The following is a 13314-nucleotide window of genomic DNA, read 5'->3' on the forward strand; positions in this document are numbered from 1 at the left end:
GATAGCCCTGCCTTCTGAAGCCCAGAGAATCCCTTCGTTATGGAGGGAACAGAGAAAGACCACCTCACCGTCAGCGAAGTGCCCGCAGCACCCACCGCCACTTCCAAGTCCTTCATCTGTTTGGCCATGTTTGGTCTGTGCCAACCTTTGTCCCCTCAGCCTGCCTGGCCCCTCTTCCTCTGTTTCTCTGATGGACAGGCCAGTCGGGCCTGGAAGGAGGGGAGCCCAGCAGCCTGAGTGCAGGACTGCTCTGGATGACCTCTGACCTCTGACATAGGTGATGTCACAGGGGACACTTAGCAACGGGAGCCTATTGGGCACACTCTTGGGCTGCTCACCTTGGGAGAGGTTGGAAGCCATGCCCCTCGTCTGAGGCCGTGCTCGAGAGCCGGGTCCCTCTTCTTTCCCGAGCCCTGAGGGTAGAGAATGGAGAAAGATGCCACCACTGGGCACAGGAGGCACCGGCCGGGCACTGTGGCTCCGCCTTCGGGGGTGGCCGCCGGCCACCTCAAGGGGACCAGCGAGGCAGTTGAATTCCAGAGGAGCAGGAGCATGGGCGGTTTACACCAGAAGGGGGACCCTCCGAACTGCATCCAGAAACTGTGCAAGGAGCTAGGTAGGGGCCACAGCCCAGCGCCCAGCAGCCTACCCCCCGCCCCCCACTGCCCTGGCCAAACACCCTGAAGGCCAAGGTTGCGAGCGCTACACACTGAGGTTTTCAGGAGACACGACCAGCCTGGGGCTCCGGGGAGGCCAGTTTGAGGGCTGGGCACCCCCTATGGGTGGCCAATGCGAAGTTCTGCTGGGGGCAGGATGAAGGGGGTGAGGACCGACCGGGACCTTGGGAACCCTGTGGGCCTGCGAAGCCATCGGGCCTGTGGAGAGCACCATGGCCTCGGGAGGACCAGCCCGGGAAGTGTCGGGTTCATAGCGTGGGTCTGAGCCCAGCCTCGGTCTGAATCAAGGAACCACAGCACCTCCCAGGGCCGGGGGTCGGCCGTGACCCTGTGGGGGAAAGTACTGCCTGTCACGCTTGGCACTAATGTGGCTTCTAAATTATAAAGCGTGTAGGTTTATACCTTATGTTAGGCCGCGTTTGCCATGCCAGGATGTTTCTAAACATGCCAAGCGAAGCCATGGTGTGACGGAAGTGGGGGTGGGTCCTGAAACGCCCTAGTCCTTAGGTGGACCTGAGCCTTGAATGATAGCACGGGCCCTCCCACCTGGAGGCACCTCATGGCACTTTCCCCAGAGCAACGGGACCCTGAGTCAGCTGGAGGACAGTGGTGACTAATAGTCGTTTGCTGGGGCACTTAGCAGTCTGGCCTCCTGGGGGGTTCAAGCCAGCAGGTGGCCTTTTATGAGGTTGCCAGTCAGCTGCAGACATGGAACAGTAAAAGGGATAGACAGCTTGCCTGTTCAAGCCCTAGGGGTGATTTTAAGAGGTAGGGGTGTAAACGCATTTATTCTTCTCTAGTGTAAAAATCCAAAGATGTGTTCTTTCAGGAGAAAGAGGAGGTGCTGGTCCCACTGGCAGGGCGGCAGCAGCTGTGTGGCTCCTCCACCTCCGCTCCCTTCAAGATCTGAGCATGGCCACACTTTATCAGGCTCCCTTCAAGCTCTGAGCATGAAAACACTTTCTCAGGCTCGCTCAAGAAGAACAAAGTTCCTAAAAAGAAGAAATCAACCTGAGTCTGCTTAGGAAATATTACCGGTAGACACAGAGGGCATGTCTCAAACAACACCGGCCATGGGATGGATGGCAGGAAGGCTTCTGTGGGGTGCATTGTCTCACGACACCGGTCCCAGGGCACCCAGGCTGTACTGGGGGGCTCAGCTTCCCCTGGAGCTTGAGAGCCGGGGGGTGCAGAGCAGGAGGCCTCGCCAGCCACCACCAGGAAGGCTGCTCCAGGCCTTGCCCACGTCGTAACATGGGGGAAGGAAAAATCATGTCTCTCTTTACTGATTCTTTTCTTACCAGATACATAATGGGAAGAAACAGGATTTGAAGATCTGCCTGGGACAGCCCCCTGTCTTGTAAAACAGGCACACACAAAGCACATGCACACACACATGTGCGCACATGGGTTCGTGGGCAGATGAAGATTTTCCAAAAGAAGTCAATTTTTAAATCCCAGCTTGAAAACTGTTGATTCTGAATCATTCCGGTCCTCTTATCTGAGGTTGGGGCTGGGCTGCTCCTTTTCTGCCTGAGGGGTGTCTTGAGACCTACAATAGTTTCCCTTTATCGATGGAAGATACGTTCCAAGACCCCCAGTGGATGCCTGAGACCATGGATAGTATTGAACCCAATATATACTATGTTTTTTTCCTACGCGCGCGCACACACACACACACACACACACACACACACACACGCCTTTTCCCTTAAAAGAAACACTTTACAGCTTCTCTTTGGCATATCTGAATTGCCAGCATCACTACTCTTGTGCTTGGGGCCGTTATTAAGTAAGATAAGAATTCCTCAAACACAGGCACTGCGATACCACAACAGTGGATCTGATACCTAGGATGGCTTCCAAGTGACTAACCGGCAGATAGCGGACACAGCGTGGATACCCTGTACAAAAGGACAAGTCACATTCTGGACAGGATGGAGAGGGACAGTAAGAGATTTCATCACGCTACTCAGAATGGCACACAATTTAAAACTGGCTGATTTTCAGGTGACACAACAATTGTCTATTTCTGGCATTTTCCATTTAATATTTTCAGAGGACAGTTGACCTTGGAACTGAAACTCTGTGTAAGTGGGGACTATTGTACCAAGTTTTAAAATATTCTCTGAAGACACAGTTGTCCCACCCCCTCCCTCAAATCCCTGTCCTTGGTCTCCAGGGCTTTTTGTCTCAAGTGTGGCCAGTGTCTTCCTGGGGACAGCACAGCCACAGATCAGCAAGCGTCCCCGGAGCTGGTGTGGGCGCTGCAGATAAAGAGGGTGAAGAGGGCTTAGTTCTTACCCACAGGGAACTCAGACCAGCTGGAGACAAAGAAAATGCCCCAATGACACAGCCCAAGGCCACACGTACTGAGCACCAGGAAGGCCTGGCCATGATGGAAAGCTCCCTCCGAGCAGGTTGCTGAACACGGGGCAGGGCCCCCAGGTCCTATGAAGGATGGCATTGGAAGATGACAGGGCTCATGGGAGATGCTCCAGGGGAGGAACAGCATGAGGGGAGGCAAGAACCAGCCTGATCGGACTCCCTAGAGAAGCAGGAGCAGGGTACAGGGCACCTATGGGAACCGGGCCATCACCTCCTCTATCAGGCAATTGTCTCAGCCCTGAAGCTTGTAAGCTGAAACAACACTGAATGGAAGGCCTGGAGTAGCTGATCCAACAACCAAATTCTGTAAGGAAATTCTCTAAGATAGGAGCTGCTCAGAGGTGCCCTGGCCAGGCCTTCCATCAAAAGTATTACTTAAAGCTTTGGAATTTCCCCCAGGCTGCACCTGCATCTGGGGCCCTTGGTGTGTGTGTGTTGGGTGGGGAAAGGTGAACCAAGCTGCTTGTGGGGAGGAGAAGCTACTATAGGGAACAGGTCATCTCATCCATTCCAGGCTCAGATGTGACCACTCAGAAACAGAGCCTTCAATGTTGTGACCTGAGTCCCCTTGGAGGCTCACAGGTCCAAAAGAGGCCTTAGGGAACCTACTCCTGGATAACTCCACGAAGGCTCTTCTGGTCCACAAGCTCCTGGAAATGAGAAGTCTGCGCTCAGTGAAAACAGTTCATGAGGCTCCTGCTCTGATCCTGCCAGAGTCACCAAAATGTAGTGTTACCGTAATTACTTCATGACAGTTGCTACTTACATGAGCTGAGGCTGGAAGAACAGCTCCCTGGATGTCAGGTAGGGTACTGAACTCCTGGGTGCACAGCTCTCTCTCACACCTGGACAAAGATCTGTACTAGCTGGCCAGCAGTCAGCACTTTCCTTGGAAAAATGACACACAAACCCCCTGGACATGCTCTTCAGAGGAGGAACAAGCTAGGAGAGGAGTTTCCTGGATGAGGCATGTGCGGTTCAAGTCCCACCTCCTGGGGCTGCATTACCCTACCCCTGGGGAATGGTCTGCCCAGTGGGTTCCCCACCCCTGTGCTTCACTTCTGCTGCTTCCAGGCTACTGTGCTGCGACCAAGAAGACTTCAAGGGGTCCCCGTGGGTCTTGCACATTTATTGTAAAGGCAATACCTTATGCTTTATCCGAATTCTGCCTAGAGAGGACAAACATCCTGAAGTGACTGTGTGTGGGGTGGGGCCTTGTGCAGAGTGAATATTGTGGGGCAGGGAATTGGGAGACAACCTGTCAGGATAAAAACTGAGGCTTGCTCTAGTCATAGTCATTAGTAGTCTAGCTGTCATGAGTACCGCAGTGCCCGAAGCAGCAAGAGCCCAGCACCCAACACCCTGAGGGATGGCCCCATCTGTCCTCGCAGGGCTGAGCTGTGGGGCCCTGGCCATGTGATGGAAGTGTTCTGACAAACTCTGCTCCTTCCTCCTCAGAATCTGAAGACCAGGGAAAGGACCTAAAAAGCAACACTGAAGACACCATCTGGTAAGAAGACTGCTTGTCAAGTGGGGTGGTTTTCTAGGGACATAGGAGATGGCAGGGGTGGGAAGTGGGGCCAGCACCAGGGTCAAGACTTGGAGGCCCTGAAGGAGCCCAGGGGTGTCCTGAGAGGACCCCAGAGGCTCAGATGAGAAGGTCTGAGGCAGGATGAACCAAGGTGGTTCTCAGAGTTGTAAGCCCCTCCCCTCCCCTACGCCCACTTCCCCAGGCAGCCCCTCCAGCTGCACCATGGCCCCAGAGTCTTGGAGCTGGCACCTGTCTTAGAAAAGTGGCAGTGATTCATCCCAGACCACTAGGCCTGCCTGGACCCTCACACTGGGGAAGGTCTGGATGTGCAGTAGAATGGACAGGAACAACCTGGGCAGCACTGCCTCATCCTTGGTACCTCTGTACATCGCCCCCCCCCGATCTGATTTGTCCACCCGCCCACCCTCCTGCCCTCAGGATGGAGGCAGGCCCTGCACATTCAGGTCCCTCTGGGCCTATGTGTCCAGGCTGGATCTGCTCCCAGAGCTGCCCAATGCCCAGGAGGGAGAAAGGTGTCATCTTGCAGTTGTGTCTCCACAACACCTATTCTAAAACCCTTGGTTCCACTTCTACAGTCAGGTTAACCTAGAGGAAGACAAGCAAGAAAAGAATCAGGGTGCCCTTGGAAAGTTGGACCATGAGAGTGGAAAGCTGGACCATGAGAATGTAGAGCTGGACCATGAGAGTGGGAAGCTGGACCATGAGAGTGGAAAGCTGGACCATGAGAGTATAGAGCTGGACCATGAGAGTGGGAAGCTGGACCATGAGAGTGGAAAGCTGGACCATGAGAGTATAGAGCTGGACCATGAGAGTGGGAAGCTGGACCATGAGAGTGGGAAGCTGGACCATGAGAGTATAGAGCTGGACCATGAGAGTGGGAAGCTGGACCATGAGAGTGGGAAGCTGGACCATGAGAGTGGGAAGCTGGACCATGAGAGTGGAAAGCTGGACCATGAGAGTGGGAAGCTGGACCATGAGAGTGGGAAGCTGGACCATGAGAGTGGAAAGCTGGACCATGAGAGTGGAAAGCTGGACCATGAGAGTGGAAAGCTGGACCATGAGAGTGGAAAGCTGGACCATGAGAGTGTAAAGTTGGAACCAGAGGTTGTGAAGAGCTACTCAGAGGCCAGTGACCAGGAGGAGCATGAAGATGATAAGGGCACAGACAAATGCATCCAGGAGGCCAAGGTCAGGCCCTGGTCCTTTAACATTCATATACTGCTGTCCCCTTGGGTCAGAGTCCTGCCTTTATTTACTTCTGTGGTGTCTTTTCACAGGTACAGGAGCTGAAGCCCATGAAGCTGGAAGACCTTCTGGAAAAAGAGGCAAGAGCTTTTTAATTTGGTGACAGAAGTCAGATGGAGAGGCTTATCAGGCATAGTTCTCCTGAGTCATGAGTGCACTGTGGGCATGTGGCCCTGAGTCATCTTGGCAGGACCATGGTATAGGCTGGACCAAGCCTTGCCCTGACCCCCAAAGAGCCTTCCAGGCCAAACTCTGTGCTTTTGGCCTCATGCTGGGGCATCCTAATTCCGAACAGTACAGTTGTTAAAGGCATGTGGGTCCCTGACAGGAGGCAACACCCCAGAGTCCCAGGCCTTGGAAACACCCCAGTGTCCCAGGCCCTGATGCATTGGCCAGAGACATGTCAGTGCTATAGTAGGAATTGGCACAGGGCACTTTCTGAGGGAAGGTGCCCGTCATTCTCCTTCTTAGTCCAAGTGGTAAGGAATGGAGAGGTAGCTGGATGTGTTTTACCAGGATTTACAACAGATCGTCCTTGGTGTGATTCCAGGGGTTCTGGGGAGTCCTTCACCCACCCCAAATACTTCTCTTGGTGCTGATTAAAGTGCTACCATTGGAAACACATTCTGGACTGAGCCAAGGTGCCCAATTGGAGACCTTGGGGCAGCAACACCTGAGTTGCCTGGGCTTTTCACATCTTAGTGCAAGTCTTTACAACCTGGTAAAGTGGGGTCCCAGGTAAGTTTATGGAGGCAGAGTTAAAGATGCTTCCCAATTGAGCATGTCCAGGGTGGGCTTGGAGGAGTTGCCCCAGATCTGGGCATTGCCTGTCCCCCAGAGGCCTTGGTTCTCAGAGGGTAAAGGTGGAAGAAACTCTCTGGGGTCTCAGGGATTTGATGGGAGGTGAGCAGGGAGAAGTGGGAAGGGCATATTCCTCCCTCTCCCTCTTCTTCCAAAGGTGGCCCATAGACACCTTGCCACCCGCACTGCCAACAGCTCTGCCCAACTTCTCAGGAGCCCCCACTGAGCATTGCCAGTGTCTGGTGGTCCCAGTGGTAATTGCTCAGACCCCAGGATCAGGAGCCCACTCTACCTCACAGGATCCCAAGAAGTCTACTCACCTCTCTAGCTCACCCAAACCCGTCATCCATGTCTCTGGTTTTCATCCACAGAAACCATCTATGTTTGTGGAGATTGATCTGGGAGACCATGCTGAGGAGGTAAAAAACCTTCCCACAACAAAGCCAAATCACCCACCAGGATAGGCTATGCCTGTGCTCAGGGACTGCAAGGCTTTCCCAGGGAACTGGCCCCATGTACGTGTGTGTTAGAGGCTGAGGCAAAGACAGGGACAGCAGCATCAAGAAAGCTCCGGGTGTTAAGCACTGGCCTGTGGGGCAAGAGGGCGCCCTCTCCTCTTTCTCATCCCCCGTCACTCTAACTCGCAGGCATTCCGACACCATCAGAGACTCCAGGGCCTGGATCAACCCTTGGGTTGCCCATGGACCCAGAGAACCTCCTGTGAGATCATGCTGGGGTGTTAGAACGGGCATAGGCTTAAAAATTAAGAGACCTGGCCCCCACATCTAGCTCTGCCAGTAAATGCTCAAACAAGTCACCATACCTCTCTGTGCCTCTGCTGTCTCATATATAAAATGGGAATCTTAGTAGTGCCCATACCCCAGGGTTGTTCTTTAAAGCCCTCAAACAGTATCTGGTACCCAGAAAGCTTCAGTATTAAGTATCATCATCTCCACCACCACCATGATCATATCATCACCACCATTACCATTATCACTGTCATCATCGCTACCATCGCCATCATCACATCAACACTATCATCATCATCATCATCATCATCATTGTCACATCATCATCATTTTCTAAAAGAAGTGGTTGGCCCAATGGCCTCTCGGGGTTGTCTTTTTCCATTTTTCTGCTGTAGTGAGCAGTTATCTTTTTAGAAGTTTTTTTCTCGGCAAATTTAAACATCTGCCTTGGGGCTATTTTTTTCCAGATTTCACCTTTTATCTCTTTGCCCTCAGTGCATGCTCTACAGTGAAGAGAGCTGATTATTAACTCCTGACAAGGCTATCATGGGGGCACCACAGGTTCTGAGGACTCAAGGAGGGTCAGCCTGTGGCAAAGTTGGAACTAAGGGCCCACCTCTCCTGATCTACACTCCAGAGGTCATGGTGGCCCATATCCAGGGCACAGTTCCTTTGTCAGGGTTTCTTAATTAGAAATTTCCACTTGATGGTGCCCAGTCTTGTGGGAGGATGCTCAGGGCCAGTGTAGTCTTCATGCCCCCATGTGATCCAGCATGTCCAGCCTGGTGCCTGTGGTTGACTTCCTCCCCTACCCCATCCCCTAAAGTGCTTCTGCCACTTCCCACAGGTGGTCACATGTGCCATGAGAGAAGAGAAGCGGCCCCAGATGGACATGGGGGATTTGTCAGAAGATGAGTGAGTAATGGGTTCATGCTCTGGGCGGTGGGGAGACTTTTCCTCTACCATGATTTCTGGTGGTAGACCTAAGCATTTACCAAAGCTGGAAGGGCTGAGAGGCAGGCTACGGGGCATTTAACCACCTAAGGGATCTGGCACAACCTTTGCTTTGAGTTCCACCTCACTCCATAGCCAGACTCTCCCCATCCCATCAAGCAACAAAATGGCCAGAATATGGGGAAGGAAAAGAAGGGAAGGAGAGATGGTGAGAGTGGGGTGTTGTCTCATGGATTGTATCAGCTTCTTAGTTTGGGAATTTGGCTGCAAAGGTCACACACCTTGGTCCTGCAGGCAGTGAAAGGACCCCTCACATGTGTCCTGGACACCTATACCCTATTGGGGTAAAGATTGTGTAGGGCCATCAAAGCCCCACCACTTCCTGAGGCCATAAAAGGTGCTGGAAGAAGGTGATGTACTTACTTCTATGCCACCCAAGGGCCCATGGACATATTTTATTTTACTTTTTTTTTAATAGGCTTTTTTTTTTTTTTTTACTATGTCTTTTTATTGATTTCAGAGAGAGGAAGGGAGAGGGAGAGAGACAGAAACATCAATGATAAGAGGTAATCATTGATCATTGCCTCCTGCACACCCCCTACTGGGGCTCAAGCCTGCAACCAGGGCATGTGCCATGACCGGGAATCGAACCTCATTCTCCTGGATCATAAGATCTATTTTATTTTAAACAATACAGAGAAACACAAGGAAGAAAATAGCAATTTATTAGACTTCTCACCACTCAAAATTAACAACTATTTTATATCTTGGTTTAGTTGTTTGCACATTTTTTAAAAAGAAAAAGTTCTCTATTTGCTTTGTAAAACTGATACCAGGTTATTTTAAATAACCTAAATAAGGTGGAATAGCGAGACAAAGAAGAAAAGTTGGAGCTCACCCAAGTCCCACCTCTTGGAAAGTGAGGCCCACACAGGCACATGGTTGTGAATGTAGATTCGGAAGAAAGGCTGGACTAGGGGACCCACAGATGGGGCGCTGGTGAAAATGGGGCCTTCTGTGGGCACCGTTTTTCTGGATCACCGGTTCTGAGTATTTATAGCATTACAGCCCTTCGTTTATTTGACCGTGTTGTTATTGCTACTTTCTGCTTTTGTATGTATTGGAAGAGAGAGTTTTCATGAGGAAGTTTTATTTCATCTTCACTCAGAAGCTCCATCTCTCTTCTAATTTCGACTTACCCAGTTGGTCACACCAGCTTTTATGATGTGAGAGATATCAGGATGGCCCTGTCACGCTCTCAAATCTAGGCTTAAAATAATAGTCTTTTCCTAAGAAGACCTTTCTTTGTCTCTTTGTTTCTTAATGGACATGGTGATGGATTCAGCCACACTGGCGGCTTCATTTTCTGCCCCAAAGGCCACAAATCCCAGGTTCACCTTCCTGGTCTCTTGATCTCAGCCCATCACCCCCAGGACTCAGCTGCCCAGAGAACCTGTGAGACAGGCCAGCACTCAAAAACCAAGCCTTGGGCACTGGAGGCCTCTGGACCACTGGGAAAGGAGCCTGCAGTGGACCCAACCTGGAGGGCTAGGCCTGGATACTTGCTGGGTGGAGTCACCTGTTTGTTCTGCTGCCCAGCTCACCTGCAAGCTCAGGCTTCTCTGTCCAGCCCTCTCCCTCCACCTGCTCAGAGGTGGGTTCAGGTGTTCACGTGCCAGGAGCCCATTAGCAGCCCAGTGGGACGTATTGGCACCGAGCCATGGTGGTTCCTGCCAAGGGAAAGGGGCCGCCGTTTCATCCCCGAGGCAGCCTTGGTTGGAAGTAGAAACACCAGCCGCCGCCCCACAGGAAGACAAGCACAGGTTGAGATGCTCTGGAAACATGCTGGGCTGGATGTGGGACCATCACCTGCGACACCTGGCTCAGCTAGTCCTTACGGTCTCTCATGTCCAAGGGTCCCTTCTGGCTCGGGCCTGTCAGGACAGAGGACAAAAGCCATGGCAGTGGGCTGGGAAACCTTGGGCACCTGGTGGGAAGGCAAGCCCGGCTCTGCGCTGGAATCCAGTTTTGTGCACAGGGCCCTGAAGCTACAGAGGCAAAGCCTTGGCTCCCGGGACTTGAGTAGTGGAGTGCAGCAGAGGTTGGAGTGGAGACCCTGTGCGATGCATTTGGTGTTGAAGGGGTGCTGCATGGGGCCTGGGCTCCACACTCCAGGCTTCTGTGACCCTCTGGCCTGCTGCTCTCTCACCCCCTCCCCTCCTCTCTGCCTCCAGGACCAAGACCAGCTGGGTGTGCTGCATTCCATACTCCACCAGAAAGAAGGTGAAGGAGAGTGTGTAGCAGCCGGTGACAGGCCAGGGTGAGCAGGGGGAGCCTGGGGGGTCAGGAAGTAAAATAGAGGGGACTAGGTTGCCTGCCTAACCTTCCCCCAGCTTCCTGTGTCCCCCTCAAGATCCACTCCTTCTTTCTGGCCAGTAATCGAAGGTCTCTACTTCTGTCTCCTGGGCTCAGCCAGGAGATGCAGAGGGACACAGACAAGCAACCCTGAAAAATGCCACTCGAACCTCTTTTAAGGGCACCGATGACCCGTGTGTGAATCACTGACCCACTGGGTGAGCCACGATGCCATCTTTTAAAAAGACACAATAAAGAGTGAACAAAGATGCTCTCCCTCTTCTGCTGCTCTTGTCAGATTCCCAGTCCTTCCTCCCATGCATCTTGTCCCATGAAATGTAAATGGGGGAAGGGAGGCAAGCTCAGGGACAGGTTGCATGACTGGGCTCAGGGACAGACTGCATGTGTTCCCAGGACATAGGTACATGACCCTTCAGATCCCAGGAAACCCTAAGCAGAGTCAGACCCCCACAGGCTTGGAGTGGGCTCTGCTATCCGTGATGACTCACAAAGTTGGTCCCAGATCATCTGGGGGTCCTGCCCTAATGAGAGACGACTCGAGGAGCCCAGAAGTGGCTTGGGCATTGTTCCCGGTGGTCCTGGGAGGCTGAGCTTTGCCGGGAGAGAACATTCTTGCAGGTGGGTGCAAGAGGCTCAGTATCACGTCTCTCACAGCCCTTATTGGGAGCCAGGAGGGCCATGCAGAGGAAATCAAGGCTCAGGGAGATGCTGCTTGCAGGGGATGGGATGGGAAGGAGCAGAGGGCCCCACAAAGGAGACTTGACCAGGGGCTTTGGAGTTCCTTTGTTCACCCAGCTGCATCTCAGCCAAGAGCCACAGGTCAAGTGGGTGAATATGTGCAATTCCATGTGATTCAGCTTAAGACTGAGAATTGTGGGCCCAGCCTCCTCCTGTAAGACACATCCCACCAGTCCATACCCAGCACGCACACTTGTTTACTCACATGCAAACGTGAGTACATATATGCACAGGCACACTCACAGCACACACATGGTCAAACCTGTTCATGACAGGCAGCTTGGACAATGTGACTTCACCTCTCCCTAAATTTAAATGCAGAATGGCCCAGGCGGTGGGTAAGGGCAGAATAAAACACCTCCTGCACCAACGAGGCCCGCCGGCAATGAGATGGTCACTTAAATTTAGGGAAGAGTGAAGCCACGTTGTCCAGGCTGCCTGTAAATCTTTCTCCTGGACTTCCCCCTCTTTGGGGTCCCCCACTGACTCAGCTTATGGGGGGCACTGATACAGGCTCATCAGTGGCATTTTCTGTCACGAACAGGCTTGACTAGTGGTCCCGGATGTGGCTCCCTGTAGACCCAGGCCTGTCCCTCCTCGGTCCCTGCAGGTCCCCTACCTACTCAGACACCAGTAAATGAGGGAGGACAACAAAGCTCTCCCTGGGCGGGGACAGAGCAGGCCCCGGGCAGCCCTCAGCCTCTTCCAGCCCCGACACCTCTGATGGAGCAGCACCGGGTACACCTGGGTGTGTGTCCCTTACTAGGCCCCAACACACCCCATGGCAATGCCTCCATCTTACCCTTTCCAATGTTGTTCTCCCCCAAATCCAATATCCATTTTCATTGTAGATAGTGTGGGAAATAAAAAGTATGTAGCCTGTCATCTCATTACCTTCAGTTTACCAGTTAGAATTTTCATAATTTCTCTGAAGTGTTTTCCCTCTCTCTCGAGACACATACAGACAGAGCTATATATAGAGATAGATAAATGTAGCTTTTTTACAAAATTGACAACATATTGTACCATGGTTTTTTAAAACAAATTTTTATTATGTCACAAGCATATTTCCCATAGTCACCCGTGAATGTTTACTGAACTACTATCACGTACCAGGAACTTTTCTAAACGCTGGGGACACAGTGGTGATGGCAACAGATGCCTGGCCTCTCCAAGCTTCCACTCCAGTGGGAAAGACAGATAATGGACACCCAGTGCATTTTAATTTATCTACACGTAGTTCCCTAAAACAAACTACATCACTTTGAAAAGTGACATTTGGCGGCTGCACCAGCCCCAGGGCATGGCGCACCTCACCTCCTCAACTGCACGCAGATCGGTGTGATGTGAAAATGTTGCACGGTGGGCGGAGGCTGGGCGGAGGGGGCAAAGGCCGGGGGATGGGGGACATTTTTAACAGTGTCAACAATAAAAAGAAAGAAAGAAAGAGGAAATGTCGCACTGGGGGCCCAGGTGATGTAGGGGCCTCGTAGAAAGAAAGAGATACCGGCGACCATGACAACTGTGCCAACAACGGCAAACAGAGCAGTTTTGTCATTAATTCTACAACAACCCACTAAGACTGGCCCTGTTATTATACCTATTTTTTGCCGAGGAAGTGGGGGGCATAGCTGGTAGGCAGGCCTTCTGAGTGTTGAGGGAAAGGTGTGAGGGGCTCTAGAGTACGCTGGTCACTAACAGGCCACCCCCACTGGCCACTGCCTCCAGAGGTGGCTGTCCCAGAGCGGAAACCTATACATGCTGTTGCTGTTACTGCTGCTTCTTTCTAGTCTTTTCCTGCCGCTTCCAAAGTAAGCGATCTAAAGGGGATGCG

At 52.3% G+C, this 13314-nt stretch overlaps 1 protein-coding gene across 1 annotated transcript; it reads left to right on the plus strand.

Annotated features, from left to right (window-relative positions):
* Positions 1-426: 426 nt before the first annotated feature.
* LOC308552401 (uncharacterized protein C13orf46) lies at positions 427-10886 on the plus strand (the record flags this gene model as incomplete). The annotated part of the gene is made up of 8 exons (XM_081127717.1): positions 427-616; positions 4524-4575; positions 5193-5805; positions 5895-5942; positions 7035-7082; positions 8260-8327; positions 10601-10686; positions 10839-10886. The coding sequence occupies 7 exons, from the start codon at positions 427-429 to the stop codon at positions 10665-10667; spliced, it is 1086 nt and encodes a 361-aa protein (XP_080983843.1). The 3' UTR covers positions 10668-10686; positions 10839-10886.
* Between the last annotated feature and the right edge of the window lie 2428 nt (positions 10887-13314).

The sequence above is a fragment of the Miniopterus schreibersii genome (genome assembly GCF_964146895.1).
Source record: "Miniopterus schreibersii genome assembly, chromosome: 2".
Lineage (NCBI taxonomy): Eukaryota > Metazoa > Chordata > Mammalia > Chiroptera > Miniopteridae > Miniopterus > Miniopterus schreibersii.